Source organism: Lynx canadensis, chromosome X, assembly GCF_007474595.2.
Source record: "Lynx canadensis isolate LIC74 chromosome X, mLynCan4.pri.v2, whole genome shotgun sequence".
Lineage (NCBI taxonomy): Eukaryota > Metazoa > Chordata > Mammalia > Carnivora > Felidae > Lynx > Lynx canadensis.
The window spans coordinates 49,110,753-49,129,685 of NC_044321.2; the positions used below are offsets into that span (position 1 = coordinate 49,110,753).

Below are 18,933 nucleotides of genomic sequence, written 5' to 3' on the forward strand. Positions count from 1 at the left end.
GAAGTATAGATTGTGACCCATGAGAAAATGTGGTATATTCCAAGTGAACCACTTCCATTTTATCATTTATACAAGGGGAAATTCTGAGCATGCATTTGGGAATGGATACTGTGTGTGTGGGATAATGGTACAAGGAAGGTAAAGTTGGATCAGGCCAAATGTATTGAAATGGGCTTATTAAGCAAAGAGTCAGCATTTGATGCTGAAGCTTAGAGAGTTAAAAAGATCTTTAACAGTTTTATTGCTTGGCTGAAACATGGACCAAGAAAGCTCACCATGGGTTGATTGAAAATGGGCAACCTCTCTTCATTTAATGTAGAGAAAGGGATTCAGATTCATAGGCAATTGGAATGTTAGAGTGGATTTGTGATTTAAGACCTACTCACATAGAGTCCAAAAGTCATACCTTTCTCCAATACTTTGAGAAATAAATCTGTGAGGGGAGCCCCAGCACCCTTGAAGAACTTTTTGATCCCTTTTCTCTGTACACCTGAACTTAGAGTAGAAAACACATCCACTTAATTGGAAAACATAAATGAAATTGAAGTAACTGGATTGGGGTGTCAGGAGCCAAATGGTGACACTCAACCACCGAAAGCAAGGCAGATGTGACTACCATAATGGATAGCAGAGTCAAAGAAATAATCAAAATAGTCTGGCTCATGCACTGGCATTGGCTAGTTAATTATGATGTTCCTGGAAGTGAATTAAATGGGAAGCCTACTACATTCTTACTTGGTCTGTATAAACAGAAAAGTTCTAGTTAAGTGAAAAAAAAGTATAACTTGAATCATAAAAACAAAGTCACGGGTTCTCAATCAATTTTCAGAATCGAGCCTGTTAACATACCCAGAACTTCTTGAAATAAGGGGAGGCCAGGTTCCCTTATTAAAGAACCCCAATCAAGTATGGATAATGTATACTGTTAATCTTACCCAAAAGGACTTCCTCCTCAAAAGGACCCCTGCTCTTTTTCCAGGGTAACTGTACATTGAAGAAAAGAAGTAATCCAAACTTTTGAGGGCTACTGAACACTGGCTCTGAACCATCACTGATTCTAGGAGACCCAAAACATCACAGTAGCCCTCCAGTCAGAGTAGGAGCTTATAGAGGTCAGGAGACCAATAGACTTTTAGTCCATTTCTGTCTCACAGAGGTCCCAGTGCATCCCTAAACTCATCTCAAGGTTACTTTTCCAGTTCCAGAATGCATAATTGGAGTAGGCATTGTTAGCAGTTGGCAGAATCCCCACATGAGCTCCCTGACCTATGGAATGAGAAATATAAAGGTGAGAAAAGCTAAGGGGGAAACATTAGAATTGCCTGTACCTAGGAAACTAGTAAATTAAAAGGAATACTGCATTCTTAGAGGGATTGCAAAGATTAGTGGCACCAACAGGGACTTGAAAAATGTAGGAGTAGTGATTCTCACCACATCCCAATTCAACTCTCTCATTTGGCCAGTGCAGAAGACAGATAGATCTTGAAAATGTCAGTGAATTATCAATAGCTTAAACAGGTGATGACTCCAATTGAAGCTGGTTTACCAGGTTGTGGTTTCATTGCTTGGGCAAATTAACACATTCCCTGATATCTGGTATGCAGCTATTCATCTTGTGAATGCCTTCTCCACCATCCTTGTCCATAAGATCCACCAGATGTAATCTGCTTTCAGCTGGCAAGGCCAGCAATACAACTTCATTATCCTACCTTAGGAGTATATCAACTCTCCAGCCCTATGCCATTTTTTCCCCACAAAGACCTTAATCACCTTCCTTCCACAAAATATTGCACTGATAGTGATGAGAAATAGTAACTTCTCTAGACTTATTGGTAAGGCATTTGCATGTCATAAGGTGAGAAATAAATACAGCTAAGCTTCAGGGGACTTCTACATTCATTACATTTCTGAGTCCAGTGGTATGAAACATGTCAAGATATCCCTTCTAAGGTGAAGGGTAAGTGAAGGATCTGGACCTCTTCTAACCAAGAAATAAACCATGGGACTTCTTGACTTCCATAATTGCATGAGGGAATTCCCACAATGAATGAATGAATGAATGAATGAATGAATCCTATAGGTCTTGTTCCTCTAGAGAACCCTGAATACTACATTTGCTTTGCATGATGAAGGTCAACTTCAATGGGATGATGTCCTTCTGTCTCCATCTGTTTCTGTCTCTCTCTGTACCTCTCTCATCTGAATTCATATAGTACAAATACACCCTTCTCACCATTTAATGATACTTGTCACATTATTTTTACCTTGTTTTATAGAGTATTATACCCACCTACATCTTTGTCATTGGTTTTAAGGCTACATAAAGCATAAAATATTATGTTATTCATCTTGGTATTTCAGCCTCTAGAAAAATGTCTTGCATATTTTGCTTCATCCTATGAATAAATAAATTATAAAATAAACAAGTATGAATTAAAGTAACAAGAGTAGAAAGCCTGATTTATGAAAAACTCCTATGTATCTTTCTTTTGGGATTATCTATAATATGTCTTTAAAAACAAGTTTATATCCTTTCTGATATGAGTGCTTAATGAGGGAATGAAGGATGGTTGTGGAAATTATGTGAAGAAATGAACATTGAGTTTTTCCATTTTCAAAAACTTTGAACATAGCTTGGGTAGTCATGGGTAAATTCATAAACATATTTGGAATTAATTAGTTCAGTAATATAATCAGCCAATTTAGTGATAACTTTTTTCTTTATAAAAGAGATTTTGTCCAAACAACAGACAATGTAGACCTTTTCCATCTCATTCACTTGTTTCAAGCTTGTTATGGTACATACTAAAATAAAAGTAAAAAAAAAAAAAAAGATAACTTTACACCTATATTTACTATAGCTTTTATTTGTATTCTTTCCCTTTAAAATCACTCTCTCAAAACTTCCCAGTTCCCACACATTAACTCTCTGATCTCTACAGATAATTCATAATCCTGGAGGTCTTTCCTTACACAGATAATCAGCCATGATATTAATTCTCTTCACATGTCTCTTAATATTAATTTCTGAAATTATTAACTCACAAGTTCCTGTCTGAATTGTTGCTATAACCTCCCAGCTATGATCCTTTACCCTAGTCGCTGACATTTTCATGACATCATTCAAGAGTTCTGGAAATCTGGAGCTATGGAAACATGAGTACTCACTTTGACATTATCTCTCTTCATCCTCCTTGTCTGAAGAAAGCCAAGAACCAGAGTTAGTAAGCTGGCATACTCAGGCCTTGGATATATTGGAGGTGATGAATTTTCTAGAGATTTTGAGAAGAAAAAAGACCCAAGGCCAAGTAAGATCTTACTAGATGATGGAGGTATTTCAAATCATATTATTCAATGAGTGATATAAAGACAACTGTCACATTTTTGCTTAAAACTGGTAACTTCCCATTTCCCTCAGATTGAAATCCAAGTTCCTTGGTCCAAAATATTGTACATGGATATGGTCCCTGGCAACCTCTCTGATCTCATTTCCTTCCATTCTCCTTCTTCCTTCCTCACTTCCCATAGTGAACACACTAGGCTGCTACCTCCAGGCACATTTTGTCTCAAGGCATTAACACCTGTGGTTTTTACCCTCACTTTATTCAGGTGTTACTGAAATGTCATCTGTTCTGAGAAAACTTCTCTATTCACCTAATAAGGTGGTATGTCCAAGACTCTACTTACCCTGCTTTACTTTTTTTCAAAGAATCATCATGGCCTGATGTATGTATAACGTATGTTAGGAAGAAAAAACTAAGAATTTGGGTCCACCCAGCATGGTATAAACTGTAAGGGGTATGGGAACAAGGACTTTGTTCCTGCTTTTTTCCCCTTCCTAAAACAGTGTCATAATCATTTCCAGTCTTGCCTCTGATTTAGCACCAAGATATGAGAGACTTCCAATATCACCATGGAACAATATAAGGCCTGATTCTAGACTGGTGGCCCAAAGAATAGGGGCAACTCTCTACCCAACAGAATGTAAGTTGGAAGAGAAAGAGACTGACAGTTTTCTTCACTGCCTGGTCAAGGCTGAGCCTCCCTCTGACTCCAAGTAAGCAAGTGTGATATGAATAATATTACCATGGAACAATCCAAAACTTGATTCTAGTCTAGGAACACAGAAAATTAGGTGGTAAAAGCATAGTAGGTAAACACAGTACATTGATTTTTTTCTATCTTCCTTCCACTAAGACATACTTTCATACTTTGCTCACTGCTGTATACTCAACCTCTAAAACAGTTAGAAATATGCTGAATCCTTCCTAAGATTAACAAGCTTTGGGATATCCCCAAATCACTGTAAAATAATACATGGCCTAAGGGTGGTGGTGACGCTCTTCCTTCCCCCACTAGGATATATGCTCTAAAACAGCATAGACTTTGTATAGATTTTTCACTGTTCTATCCTCAGGTCCTAGGCCAGGGCTGAGCCTCTATCATGAAACAGTATAATGTTTGGTTCAGGACTTGAGGCTTAGCAAGAAAGCAGGGACTAAGAAGCATTATTATTATATATCTAAAAAGTATATACATTTGTATTTTCACCTAACATGTGCATCCCTCTAACCTTTTAGTTATCACCAAAACATTTACACATTTATCACATTTTTAATTATTTTATACCTACCTTATATCTTTGTTATTAGACTGAAGGCTACTTAAAGGATAAAAAACCATCATGTGTTAAGAAAAGAAGGCTTTTGTTTTTGTCCACTGCTGTGTCCCAAAGTCTTAAAACAGTGCCTAGATTAACACCAGCCTTTCTCTGAGTGTCAGAATGTGGGGTAACCCCAGAATATTATCATGGGAAAAATGTAAGGCCTTGTTCTGGTCTTGAAGTCATGGGTGGTGGTGGATATCTGCCTCAGTTATAGCCAAGATACAGTCTTCATGAGAACTTAAATTTTGTCTTTCTTAGTCAATAGCTAGTGTTGTAGCTAGGGTCAAGCATTCCTGAGTGTCAAAAGCGGTAAAAATACCTAGAGCAGTAACAAAGTATTCTATGGTTGGTGTTATTGCTTGTTTTGTTGTTGCAATCAATCTTCCAATTAGAAAAAAAAATTATTTCTACAATAAAAATACAAAATAAATTCCACATGATTTAAAGTTTACCATTCATGTCAAAATTTAGAAAAGCACAAAAACCAATACTATTATCAATTATGACTGGTTAAATTTGAGGTAAATATATAAGACAGACAAGATTCACACCAAATTCATGTTAGTGTTTGCCTCAGCAGAGTGAGGAAATTTTCTGGGAAAGGGATATAGTATATGTAATGTTCTGACTTTTAAAGAATATAAATCTATATCTAAAGTAAGTATACTAAATTGTTAATATTTTAATTATTTAATATGGACATTGTTGATTTGGGGCAACAGTAAACAAATGTTATATTTTACATACTCTCCATATTATGTCTTAATTTTTCAAAATAAATAAAATACAAAGAGAATTTAAAACACCACTATAGCTGATTTATTATAATGTTTTCAAAATTGAACATATTTAGGAAATATGCATATGTATATGCAATATGCAAGGACATAAAGCATCTGAATAATACAATCAAGAAGGTTAATAATAAAGAAAACTCTAAATTTTGTATTTTATAGAAACCATACATTCTTTTTTTAATAGAAAGTTTAAATAAGCCAATTACCATTGGAGAGATAAGAAGGCTGATTAAGGATCAACTTCAAAAGTGACACCATAATTAAATTGTTTTACAGTTTAGTAGTAGCTAATTTTCAAAGGACAATTAGAATTTGAATAAAAACTTTTTTAAATAAAAAGAAAAACTAATTCTAAGGCTGTTTATTTCAGAACACAAAAAAAGACTCACAAATTCGTTTTTAAAGTTAGCACAATTTGAAAAACAAAACTTGATAAAGACAGGGTAAAAATGAAAAAATGCAATTTCACTTTGAAATGTAAATGCAATAATTCTGAATAAAAAATTCGTAACTAAAATCCAGCAATGTGTCAAATGATTATTACAACATGACCAAGTAGGATTTATTTCAGAAACACAAGTTTGGTTCAACGTCAAATACTTACTCCTCCAATTCATTAAATCAACAAATTAAAGGAAAAAACAATCATATGATTTTATCAGTGGATGCTGAAAGACATTTGATAAACTTCAGGGGCCACTTTTTAGTAAGCCCCTTAATATGAAACAGGAATTAAAAAATGAAATAAAGCGGGGCGCCTGGGTGGCGCAGTCGGTTGGGCGTCCGACTTCAGCCAGGTCACGATCTCGCGGTCCGTGGGTTCGAGCCCCGCATCAGGCTCTGGGCTGATGGCTCAGAGCCTGGAGCCTGTTTCCGATTCTGTGTCTCCCTCTCTCTCTGCCCCTCGCCCGTTCATGCTCTGTCTCTCTCTGTCCCAAAAATAAATAAAAACGTTGAAAAAAAAATTTAAAAAAAAAAAAATGAAATAAAGAAACTCCTTAAACATTTTAGTGGTTAATGACAATTTACCAATAACCAACAATAAATGTCATGTTAATAGGGAATAGTAAAGACAATTCTATGAAAATTACACAAGACATGCATATCTGTCATAATCATTATTCAATATTATTTTGAATAAATAAAATCATCTGTATTTGCAGGTGAAATGATTGTTACACAGAAGGTTGAAAATATTACATATTTTTAAAAGTGTAATTTAGAGGATTTAATAAGCTGATTAAATATAAGGTAAAATATTTTTTTAAAAAAGTTATCTGTAGTTTGTATTGTCAAAAATAAGAAGTTACAAATGAGGAAAAAAAAATACCCAAATCAAATGTCAAGATGTGACAAAATCTGTAAAAATACTTGGAAGTAAGTTTAATCAGATATAATAGACCCATATGAAGAACATTACAAATACAAAATCAAAAGATTTTAATTATGTACCCAAACTCTTGAGTGTTAAGGATTAATATTATTAAAATAATTTTCTAAATAGAAATGCAGAAATGTAACACAATTCTAAGATCAGAATTTTGAAAGAATGCATTTAATTTTCATAGAAAGAATTAATGTCTAGAACAAGTTATATGAAAGAAAAAAAAAAAAGGAAAGAAAATTAAAAAAAAAACATAATGAGAGGTAACTTACTTTGCCAGAGTTCAAAATTTATGGTCAAGCCACTAGGGTTAAACAATAGGATACTGGCTCACAAACTCAAAAATGAGTAGTTTATTTAATAAATATCATAGTATAATCAGGAATCCAATGTGAAGAAAATGTATAGTTGGACCTTTATCTTATACCACATACAAAATAAATTCCAGATGCTTTAGTTAAACCTAAAATTAATAAAATTAATAAAAAATTTAGAAAAAATGTAGGTGAATATATGTATGATTTGGGGTGGGGGCATTCATCTGAAAAAGATAAGAAGCCAAAAAGCTGAAAAGGAGATATTAGTCTATCTAAAAATTAAAAACAACAACGGCAACAACTGTACAGTAAAATATAACATCAATAAAGTCAAGATCAATGATAGAATGGAAAAAAATACAAATGGGCTACATGATTAATATGTACCATAGAGAAATATAGTAAGAATTCCTATAAACTTATAAGAAAAAGATCAAAGATTCAATAGATAAATAAACAAAAGATAAGAACTGGAAAATCACAAAAGAAAAAAATTCAAACAGTCAACAAAACAAAACAAAACACCTCCTCGAGTATGTCTATTAAAAAAATACTACGTAATTTTTTACCTTCTACGTTTGCAAATTTTGATGGAGAGGATACTGGAGAATGAGCACTTTCATTTTGTATAGTAATTTTGTAATATCTCTTAAAATTAAATATATCTCTTACCAGCAATTCCATTCCTGGGAATCTACCCAGTAGAAATAAAAGCACCAGAATGTATGGCAGCAGTGCTATGGTGAGAAAAGGAAAGGAAATAATTTAAGTGACTATCAATAGCAGAATGGTTGAATACTTTTTTGGTACATAAATATACTGTATATGCAACTGCTAGAAGGAAGGAGAGAGAGAGAAAAAGGCAGAGGGGAACAGGGAGTGGAGAGGAGGGGAAAGGGAGAGGGGACAGAGAAAGATTCCTAGCTACTGATTAGAAAAGATACGATGAATATTCCAAATGTGAAAAACAATTACAGGGAAATGAGGAGGCTTTTCATTTTTACAGAAAAGACTATGACAAACTTTCTGCAAGTGGATGGGAAAACGTGGAAGGATATACATCATGTTCTTAACATTTGTTACCTGGGAATAAGAAAGAGGGGGGAGATAATAAAATGAGGGAAATGGGGGAAAGGACCTGGTGTGGAGTTACACCATTAATTTTTCTTTAGTTTTTCATTGTTCCAATGGTCATGAATACTTTTCAATTTCCTATTAGCACCCAACTTAGCTCTTCAGTTACAGAACAAGGCAATATCAAAAGTACCAATGTAAACTTGGGACAAAACTGTGGAACTAGTCAATGTAAGATTTGGAGGCACAATCAGTAACAAGTAATAATAAATTCCTGAATCTCTGACACCAAAACTTTTCTCAAAAATTCACAATTGCAAGAACATGACATGTTTTACATTTAATAGTTCCACGACTTTTGTAAAGAGCACAATGAATTTAGGGAGTTTTCACCAAGCCATAGACATAAATGTGAATATCATCATCAAACTTGATGAAGTAGACAGACGGTTTGGCCACCACTTGATGGATAAAAATGCCGGTTCTCTTGGACCCATCATCTTTGGCATGTTCCACTTGCTTGCCCACGAGGCTGTCGACCACTTCTCCAGGCTCCCGTTCTGCTGTAGGGAAATAGTAGTTGGAATCTGGAATGATACGCAGGTCACCATCTTTGTAGTCATCCAGCAGCGTGTACATATAAAGGACAGGATCTTTCTCGTAGGTGATGTAAAACCAAGTGTCCATCACGGGAGCTCGCGCCAGGACCATGCCTTTCCACTCATCTTTCGTACCGTGCTCACCCTCAAACACATGCCCCACCGCTTTGCCAATCAGGAAATCTGCCAGACGAGAATCAATGCGAGGAGTTGGCACTCTTTCAGGAAGGATTTCTAGCGCTAAAACTCTCTTATCTCGGTGCAGCTCTAGTCCATATACACTATCTTTGCCATCATATTTGATGATGTAGAGGGTGGGCTTCACAGAAACCTGCTCGAGCACTGTGCCCTTCCACTGCTCCACCGGCTCGTTGCCTTCCTTCCAACCGTGTTGAATGCGGCAGCCTACGATGTTCCTACGCGTGAGGAAAGTGGGCTTGCGTCGCTGCTTCCTGTGGGTGTGCCTTTTCTTCATCAGGTATGCGGACACGCCATCTACACCCATCGGAGGCACTGTTGGGGGCGACATGGCTCAGGGTTTAAGGAGGCTTAAGCAAAGCTGCCACTTGTTCGATTAAGAGGACCAAAAGTCAACACTATTCAATATTATATCTGTTTTCGTGATCTCACAGTGCGTCCTCCCTTCCCCAATCAAAAGGCTTTCGCCAAGTCTTGACAAAAACGCTCTAACTCTGACGGTGGGCACTGATACAGCGTGAGCCTTTTGACAGTGCTCTCCTTTCCCGCTCGGGAGAAGTGTCTGCAGCAGTGGCGGTTGCCGCAGGAGATGGCGGGCTGGCTTGTACTGCCCACGCCTCGCACCCGCCCTGATTACCAACCCCAAGTCCCAGAATTGACCACTTAGCTGTTATCGATGGTGTTGCCGCTGCGAAACGGTGACTGAGGAGACGACGGGAAAGGTAGGCAAGGAATAAGAGAGTTGACTGCAGCAGCAAAGGCGAAGGCAGCCGTGGGTCTTTGACAAGTCCCCGCGGCCTCTGCTTCGCAGCGCTGCTTTGCTTGGCCTAGCTCTGGCGCTGGGGTTTTTGCTGCTTCAGGAATCCGACCCCTCTGAGCCCGCCTGCGCTTCGGCCCCGCCCCCTGCCATTCCTCCTTCCGCTCGGTCTGTAGCAGCAGGGTGGGTCAGTGCGCGCACCCGCGTTCAGTCCACACAGTCTCGGGCTCTCCTTCATTTCCTCACGCGCTCCCGGACCTCTTCCCTCAAACCGGAGCCAGACTGGCCGGCTCCCTTGCTCCTTCTTTCTGGCTGCTTTTCGCCTGTCAGCCTTCTTCACAGCCATTCAATCTGCTCCCTATCTTACAGGAATTCCTCACAAAGCCTTTAAAAAATAATATTTAATACACACATACACAGAATTTATACATACAAATTATTTTCTTTCAGTTTAAGGAATATGAGAGCAGTGAAGGAAAAACTTGTGTACAGTCCACCATCTTGATCCAAACTTTCTTTTATATTTTCTACCTGATCACCCCCAGTAAATTACTTTTTAAATGATCTTTTTTTTTTCTTTCCTGAATGTAAAAGAAATGAATTGACATTGTGGAGAATTTCTGAAATTCAGTGAAATAAAAGATAAAACTAACTTTAATCTTACCATCTAGCCATTCAGCAAAATGTTAGTTCTGATTTCTTTCTCATTAAGTCCATGCTTATATTTTACAAAATTTGGAGATTTCATACCTTTACAGCTTACTTTTTTCCATTTATATCAAAAGCATTTTCCAAGCTTATTAAATAGTCTGAAAATGTGATTTAAATTGTCCCATTTTTTTTTGTGCGGATGATTCATTATTTATGCTAAATGACCTATGACAAAATAGATAATAAAGCTAGTTTACTTTAATATATGGATTTATTGAGCTAGTATAAACCATATTTTCTAAGAATATTTAATGACATGGAAATCCACATATGAGATAAGAACAATGTGTGAAAAAGCAGGCTATGAGGTAAAATTGTGGAGAAAATAATTTTGTTGAGAGGGAAATGAAAGCATTGTTGTTGTATGTATTTGCTGTTTTTCTGATTATAGAACTGCATCCTCATATGGGAAATCTGGAATATAGAAAAGAAAGTGTCCATAATTTCATCTTCGTCAAGTCACAGGCTCTTATGAGGATTAAAAGTGAATGTCTGTAAAACTTTTCGCCCTGTATGCTGTTTTACAAAACGGCAATTGAAAACAGGGAAATCTAGCTCCCTCATTATCATTCGTCACCTTACATGGGTGAGAAGAGAATGCATCAAATCATCACAGGTAAAATAAAGGCTATTAATTTATTTGGAAATGTAGGAAAGCAGGGGAGAGAGATGCAAGACAATACTGGCTGCCTCCACATTTCATACCTTCCAAGGTAGGGACAGAAATACCTAGCCCTCATACCATTTAGTAGCTCATTGGGCAGAATATTGTGGATCCCCAAATTCCCGGTGTTTCCCAGGCCAAAGATTTTGGAGATGGGATAACTCTCCAATACTACATTATAAGAAAGTAATTCCAAGGAAACAAGAAAACTACATATACTAAAAGGTACTTCTAAACTCTGTAGAATGACATAATGGTGTGTACATATTCAGACATATATACAACCTACACACTGAAAGAAAGAAGGCATGTTTAATTGTCATGCCATTATGTTCCACAAATAATGTGCCCCAGGTAATTCTCCACACCAAGATGTGATAAGATCTTTTTGCTTAAAAGATCAGTTCACAGGAAAGAGAAGACCACCCACAGGGCAAACAAGTGGAGGGCAAACAGTTCATTCAGGCCCTTTGGGTATATACTTAAATGGAATTATCCTTCACAACACCACAGAGAAGCCTGAGAAGACAATTTCTAATATCCTTTCTTCTCTAAAACTATGATTCTAGTGTTAAATTATTGCCTAAGATTATGGTATTCAGTGGACCTTACCACACTATAATATAATATATAACTACAAAACCATTCAAGAAAGAACTTTTATCTTGCATCTCAAGTGTCTTACACATACTAGGTACTCAATATTTGTTAATAAATAAATAAGTGGTTTTAGCTGCCCTACTCCAATCCAAAGAAATCTTCCCAAATGAAACAAATACTCTTACACAAGCCTCTACAGACTAAAATCCTAGAGACTCAAAATCTCTCACAGTGGCTTTGTGTATCCCTTCAAAACCCCCAGAACACTGACCCTGTGAATGTGTCCAGAACTCCGGAGATGATTAGGAAAACACCATCAACCTACAATATGTAGATAATAATAACATCCACTTCAAAGGGTAGCTGTAAAGATTAAATAAAATAAATAAAAGTAAATTTATTAACACATGAACCAACTTATGTAAGTACTTGTGGTCTCCTAATTAGTCATATCCTAGAAAGTCTTGTTTGTTACCAGGTTTTTCTGTAAAACCACCTTGCTCATGCCCCACCTCTAAACCTTTGCTTTATTTTATACTCAAGCCCTCTTGCTCAGGACCTGAGTGTAAATCAAAAAGGGACTGTGGAAGGATTTTGTCGTTTATAGCCAGTTTCAGAGCAATCTTTTAAATGCTGTAATTTTCTGGAAGCCCAAATGCTGTATAAATGAAACATTATTGAAAATAAATTTTGGAGATACAGTGATAATTTATAATTAGATGGGTGGTGGAGATAGACATAAATGCTACTAATTCCCTTGTATAAGATGGATTATAATGCATACTATGACAGGTACTAATTAAGCACCAGGGACCCAAAGGAGGTAATGAATTGTTATGGCTGGGGAGATTGGAAAAGATAACTTGTAAGGGTAAGAAAACAAAAGGAAGACATTCAGAAAGTGGTAGAATATTGAGGCATTTTCAATCTAAACAGAAAATAGATGAAGGAAAGACACATAGGGATGCGTGGTCATAGAATATGTGCAAAACTGGCCAGAAGCTGGTGGCTGGAGCACAGAGTATGCCAGACTAAGAAACAGGGGATGTGGTTTGTGGTGGGAAACAAGGTTAGTTAACAGCTTCAAATGCAAGACATTTATCTTCCATCCACTGCAGGAAATTGATCTTCTATCCACTGATGTATGGAAGCAGATTATATTCTAACTCCTTTGATAACGTACTGTTGGCAAAACTAACTAGAGAGATGATTTTCCATGACCTATCTGGCAAAAGCAGGCAATGATTCCCTAAGAAGGCAGTTTTCCCAGTCAGAGTAGTTAATATAAGTGATGCTGAGCACAGAACTGATCTTCTATTCCCACTCAGCAGAAGCAAGTGATGTGGCATTCTGATTTCCTTGTCAGTGTAGTGTCAGTGAGATTTAATGATATGTTATTCTTCCTTAGTCATCTGGTGGTATAAGGTATAGTGTTAGTGACCTCTATTCTATAGCTTCTTCTCACCCTGCCCCCATATCAACACAACCATAATGGGACTATGAATAATACAGGACAAGGCAGGGCTAGTCACCCCTCCAGTTCCCTACACTCTTTGTTTAAGTGAAAGCCAATGAGGAGCTGAAATTGCATCCTTATCCACCATCAATCAGATTGAATGAAGAGAACAAGATGGAACTAGATAGTACTCATCTTTTCCTACACCTTGGTGTTAGTGAGGTCCACTGGTCATATAGCATCCACATCCACATGGAGGTAGTGAGATGGTATGAGTCAGTACCCAACTTCACCATGAATGTATTGGCAGATATGACAAGGAGCTAAACTTAAATCCATCTAACACATGTGCGATGAGGCAGTGTGAGTCAGTATTCCACTTTTGCAAAGGGGGTGTCAGGAGATCCCAATAGAAGTTGACATGTATACCCATGGGACCGTCCAGCTACATCACAAAAGGAAGACTCTGTGATAAAAAACAAAGTTTAGATAGACTATAGACCCTATTATAATATCAAAAATGACAAGAATGCAATGAAAATAACAAATCATGCAAATATCAAGGGAAATCACAACTTGAATGACAAGACAATTAATAGAGGTCAAAACTGAGATAAAGCAAACATTGAAATATTCTGAAACAGATTTTTATTTTTCTTAAGTTTATTTGTTTTGACAGAGTGAGAGAGAGATTGTGAGCAGGGCAGAGAGAGAGGAAGAGAGAAAAAATCCCAAGCAGGCTTTGCACCATCAACACAGAACCCAACTCAGGGCTTTAACTCACGAACCATGAGATCATGACCTGAGCTGAAATCAAGAGTCAGGGGCTTAACCAACCCAGCCACCCAGGTGCCCTGAAACAAATTTTAAAGCAGCTATTATAAAAATACTTTAATAAGCAATTATAATTTATCTTGAAACAAATGGCAAAAAGAGAAAACCTCAGCAAATAAATGGAAAGTATAAAAAAAGAACCAAACAGAAATTTTAGAATAGATAATAAAATAATCAACATAAAAATCTCCATGGATTGGATCAATTTTTTAAAAAATGTTTGCGGTACAGTTAATAAACACTGTTATATCAGTTTCAGGTGTACAATATAGTGATTCAACGATTCCACACATCACAAAATAGTCATCGCAGGTGCACTCCTTAATCCCCAGCAACTATTTCATGCATCCCCTGCCCACATCCCCTATGGTAACCATCAATTTGTTCTCCATAATTAAGAGTCTGTTTCTTGGCTTCTCTTTCTCTCTTTCACCATCTCTCTCTCTCTCTCTCTTGCCATCTCTCTCTCTCTCTCTCCTTTGATCATTTGTTTTGTTTCATGAATTCCACATATGAGTGAAATCATATGGTATTTCTTTCTCTGACTGAATTATTTCCCTTAGCATTATACTGTAGCTCCATCTATGTCATTGTAAACAGCAAGGTTTCTTGTATATCGCTATATAATATTCCATTCTATATAAATACCACATCTTATTTATCCATTCATCTATCAATGGACATTTGGGGTGCTTCCATAATTAGGATATTGTAAATAATGCTTCTGTAAATATAGGGATGCATGTGTTTCCTTGAATTAGTGTTTTTGTAATTTTGAGGTAAATGCCCATTAGTGATATTACTGGATTATAGGGTATTTTATTTTAACATTTGAGGAACCTCCACTTTTGTCACAGTGGCTACACCAGTTTGTATTCCCACCCACAGTACAAATAGGTTCCTTTGCCTCAATTGTCCACTTATTGTTTCTTATGTATAATTTTGGTCCTGCAGACAGTGTGAGGTGGTATCTAACTATACTTTTGATTTGCATTTCCCTGACGATGAGTGATATTGAGCATCTTTTCATGTGTTTTTTGCCATCTGAATATATCCTTTGGAAAAATGTCTGCTCAAGGCTTCTGCCCATTTTTTAGTGGGATTATTTATTTTTTGGGTGTTCATCTTTATATATTCTTCACTTTTGAAGTTTTTACTTAAATTCTGCTTAGTTAACATGCAGTGTAATATTAGTTTCAAGTGTAGAATTTAGTGATTCAACACATACATACTGGTACTCATCACAACAAAGCACTCCTTAATTCCTGTCACCTATTTTACCCATCCCCCCAACTATTTTCCCTCTGGTAACCATCAATATGTTCTCTAGAGTCAAGAGTCTGTTTCTTGGTTTTCCTCTTTTTTCCCCAATATGTTCTATTGTTTCTCAAAATTCCATATATGAGTGAAATCATATGGTATTTATCCTCTAACTGGTTTATAACACTTGACATGATACTCTCTAGCTCCATCCACATTGTGGCAAGTGGCAAGATTTCATTCTTTTTGATGGCTGAGTAATATTACACTGTATATATGTATGCCACATCTTTATCCATTCATCAGTCGATGGACATTTGGGCTCTTTCCATAATTTGACTGTTGATAATGCTGCTGTAACCATCGGGGTGCATGTATCCCTTTGAATCAGTATTTTTGTATTAATTGTGTAAACACCTAGTAGTACAATTGCTGGATCATAGGGTAGTTCTATTTTTAACTTTTGACAAACTTTCATACTGTTTTCCACAGTGGCTGCACTAGTTTACATTCCTATCGATAATGTAAGAGGGCTCCCCTTTCCCCACATCCTAGCCAACACCTATTGTTTCTTGTGTTTTTATTTTAGCCATAGTGACAAGTGTGAAGTTACATATCATTTCACTTTTTATTTGTATTTCCCTGATGATGAGTGATGTTGAGCATCTTTTCATATGTCCATTAGCCATCTGTCTGTCTTCTTTGTATAAATGTTTAGTCATGTCTCCTGCCCATTTTAAACTGAATTGTTTCATTTTGGGGTATTAAGTTTGACAAATTCTCTTTATATTTTGGATACTAACCCTTTATCAGATATGTCATTTGCAGATACCTTCTCCTATTGCAAAGATTACCTTTTAGTTTTGTTGATTATTTCCTTTGCTGTGCAGGAGATTTTTATCTTAAGTCTGAATACTTTATTTTTGCTTTTGTTTCCCTTGCATCAGGAAACATATCTAGTAAGAAGTTGCTATGGATTATGTCAAATAAGTTACTGCATGTATTCTCTCCTAGGATTTCCGTGATTTCCTGTCTCACATTTAGGTTTTTTTTTTTTTTCCTTTTTTTTTTTATTTTTATTTTTATTTTTTTTTATGAAATTTATTGACAAATTGGTTTCCATACAACACCCAGTGCTCATCCCAAAAGGTGCCCTCCTCAATACCCATCACCCACCCTCCCCTCCCTCCCACCCCCCATCAACCCTCAGTTTGTTCTCAGTTTTTAACAGTCTCTTATGCTTTGGCTCTCTCCCACTCTAACCTTTTTTTTTTTTCCTTCCCCTCCCCCATGGGTTCCTGTTAAGTTTCTCAGGATCCACATAAGAGTGAAACCATATGGTATCTGTCTTTCTCTGTATGGCTTATTTCACTTAGCATTACACTCTCCAGTTCCATCCACGTTCACATTTAGGTTTTTAATCAATTTTGAATTTACTTTGTGTATGGTGTAAAAAACTTTGCCAGTTTCATTCCTTTCATGTTTCTGTCCAGGTATCCAAACATCATTTGAGGAGGAGACTATATTTTTTCCATTAGATATTGTTTCCTGCTTTGTCAAAGATTAATTGACTGTATGGTTGTGGGTCCATTTATGGGTTTTCTGTTCTGTTCCATTGATCTATATATCCACTTTTGTGCCAATACCATACTTTTTTTTTTATATCACAACAGCTTTGTAATATAATTTGAAATCCAGAACTCTTTTGCTTCCAGCTTTGCTTTTCCTTTTCAAGATTGTTTTGGCTATCCAGGGTCTTTTGTTCCTTCATATAAATGTTAGGGTCATATAAACTTTCTAGCTCTGTGAAAAAATACTGGTAGTAATTTGATAGGTGTTGCATTGAATGTGTAGATTGTTTGGGGCAATATAAACTTTTTAACAATATTTGTTCTTCAAACCCATGAGCATGGAATGTTTCTCCATTTAATTGTGTCATCTTCAATTTATTTTATCAGTGATCAGTCTTTTATAGTTTTCAGAGTGCAGATCTTTAACCTCTTTGGTTGAGGTTGTTCCTAGGTACATTATGGTTTTGGTTGATTTATAAATGTTATTGATTACTTGTTTTCTCTTTATGCTGCTTCATTATTGGTGTGTAGAAACGCAACAGATTTCTGTATGTTGATTTGTATCCTGCAACTCTTATAAACTCAGTGTATCAGTTCTAGCGATTTTTGGTGGTCTTTTGAGTTTCCTGTATAGAGTATCATGTCATCTGCAAAACATGAAAGTTTTACTTCTTCCTTGCTGTTTTGGATGTCTTTATAAATTTCTGTTATTTGATTGTTGTGGCAAGACTTCCAGTACTATATTAAATAGTGGTAAGAGTGGACATCCCTATCTTGTTCCTGACCATAGAGGAAATACTCTCAGTTTCATTCCATTCAGGATGATATTAGCTATGTTTCACATATGGCCTTTAGTATGTTGAGGTATGTTACCTTGAACCCTACTTTGTTGAGGGTTTTTATCATAAATGGATGTACTTTCTGAAATGCTTTTTCAGCTTCTATTGAATGGATCATATGGTTCCTTTAAAAAATGTTTCTTTATTTTGAGAGAGAGCTTGAGGAGGGGAGGGGCAGAGAGAGGGAGAGAGAGAAAATCCCAAGCAGGCTCCACACTGTCAGTGCAGAGCTTGACATGGGACTCAATCCCATGAACTGTGAGATCATGACGTGAGCCAAATGAAGATTTGGAAGCCCAACCAACTGAGCCACCCAGGCACCTCAAGGGATATTATGATTCTTATCCTTTCTTTTATTAATGTGGAGTATTGTGCTGATTTATTCATAAATTTTGAAACATCTTGCAGCCCAGGAATAAATCTCACTTGATCGTGATGAATGATTCTTTTAATGTACTGTTGGATTCCATTTGCAAATAATTTGTTGAGGATTTTTGCATCCATGTTTATCAGGGATATTGGCCTGTAGTTCTTTTTTTTTAGTGTAATCTTTATCTGATTTTTATATCAGGGTAATTATGGCCTCATAGAATTAATTTGGAAGTTTTCTTTCCTTTTCTATTTTTTGGAATAGTTTGAGAAGAATGGTATCAACTCATCTTTAAAGCTTTAGTAGAATTTCCCTGTGAAGCCAAATGGCCTTGGAGTTTTGCTCATTGTGAAATTTTTGATTATTGGTTCAATTTCTTTGCAGGTTATTCATCTGTTCAAATTTTCTATTTCTTCCTATTTCAGTTTTGGTAGTTTATATGTTTCTAGGAATTTATCAATTTCTTCCAGGTTGTCCAATGTGTTGGCATATAGCTTTTCATAATAGTCTCTTATAGTTGTTTGTATTTCTGTGATGTTGGTTGTTATTTTTCCTCTCTCATTTGTGATTTTATTTATTTGTGTCCTTTCTATTTTCTTTTTGATGAGTCTGGCTGGGAGCTTATCAGTTTTTTAAAGAACCAGCTCCTGGTTTCATTGATCTGTTCTTTTACTGTTTGTTTGTTTCTATGTCATTTATTTCAGCTTTAATATTCATCATTTCCCTTCTTTTTCTGTCCTTTTCTGTGTTGTTCTTTCTCTAGCTTCTTTAGGTATAAGGTTAGGTAGGCTGTTTGTGTGAGATTCTTCTTGCTTCTTGGGTTAGGCCTGTATTGC

The 18,933-nt window shown here is 36.3% G+C and overlaps 1 protein-coding gene across 1 annotated transcript; it reads right to left on the minus strand.

Annotated features, from left to right (window-relative positions):
* Nucleotides 1-5,471: 5,471 nt before the first annotated feature.
* Nucleotides 5,472-9,864, minus strand: SPIN4 (spindlin family member 4). Its single transcript, XM_030305984.2, has one exon. It carries the CDS (start codon nucleotides 9,364-9,366, stop codon nucleotides 8,617-8,619), a length of 750 nt encoding a protein of 249 aa, XP_030161844.1. The 5' UTR covers nucleotides 9,367-9,864; the 3' UTR covers nucleotides 5,472-8,616.
* Between the last annotated feature and the right edge of the window lie 9,069 nt (nucleotides 9,865-18,933).

Bases quoted from the DNA above. Each gene is read 5' to 3' on its own strand.
- SPIN4 (XM_030305984.2), bottom strand. From the start codon at position 9,366: ATGTCGCCCCCAACAGTGCCTCCGATGGGTGTAGATGGCGTGTCCGCA.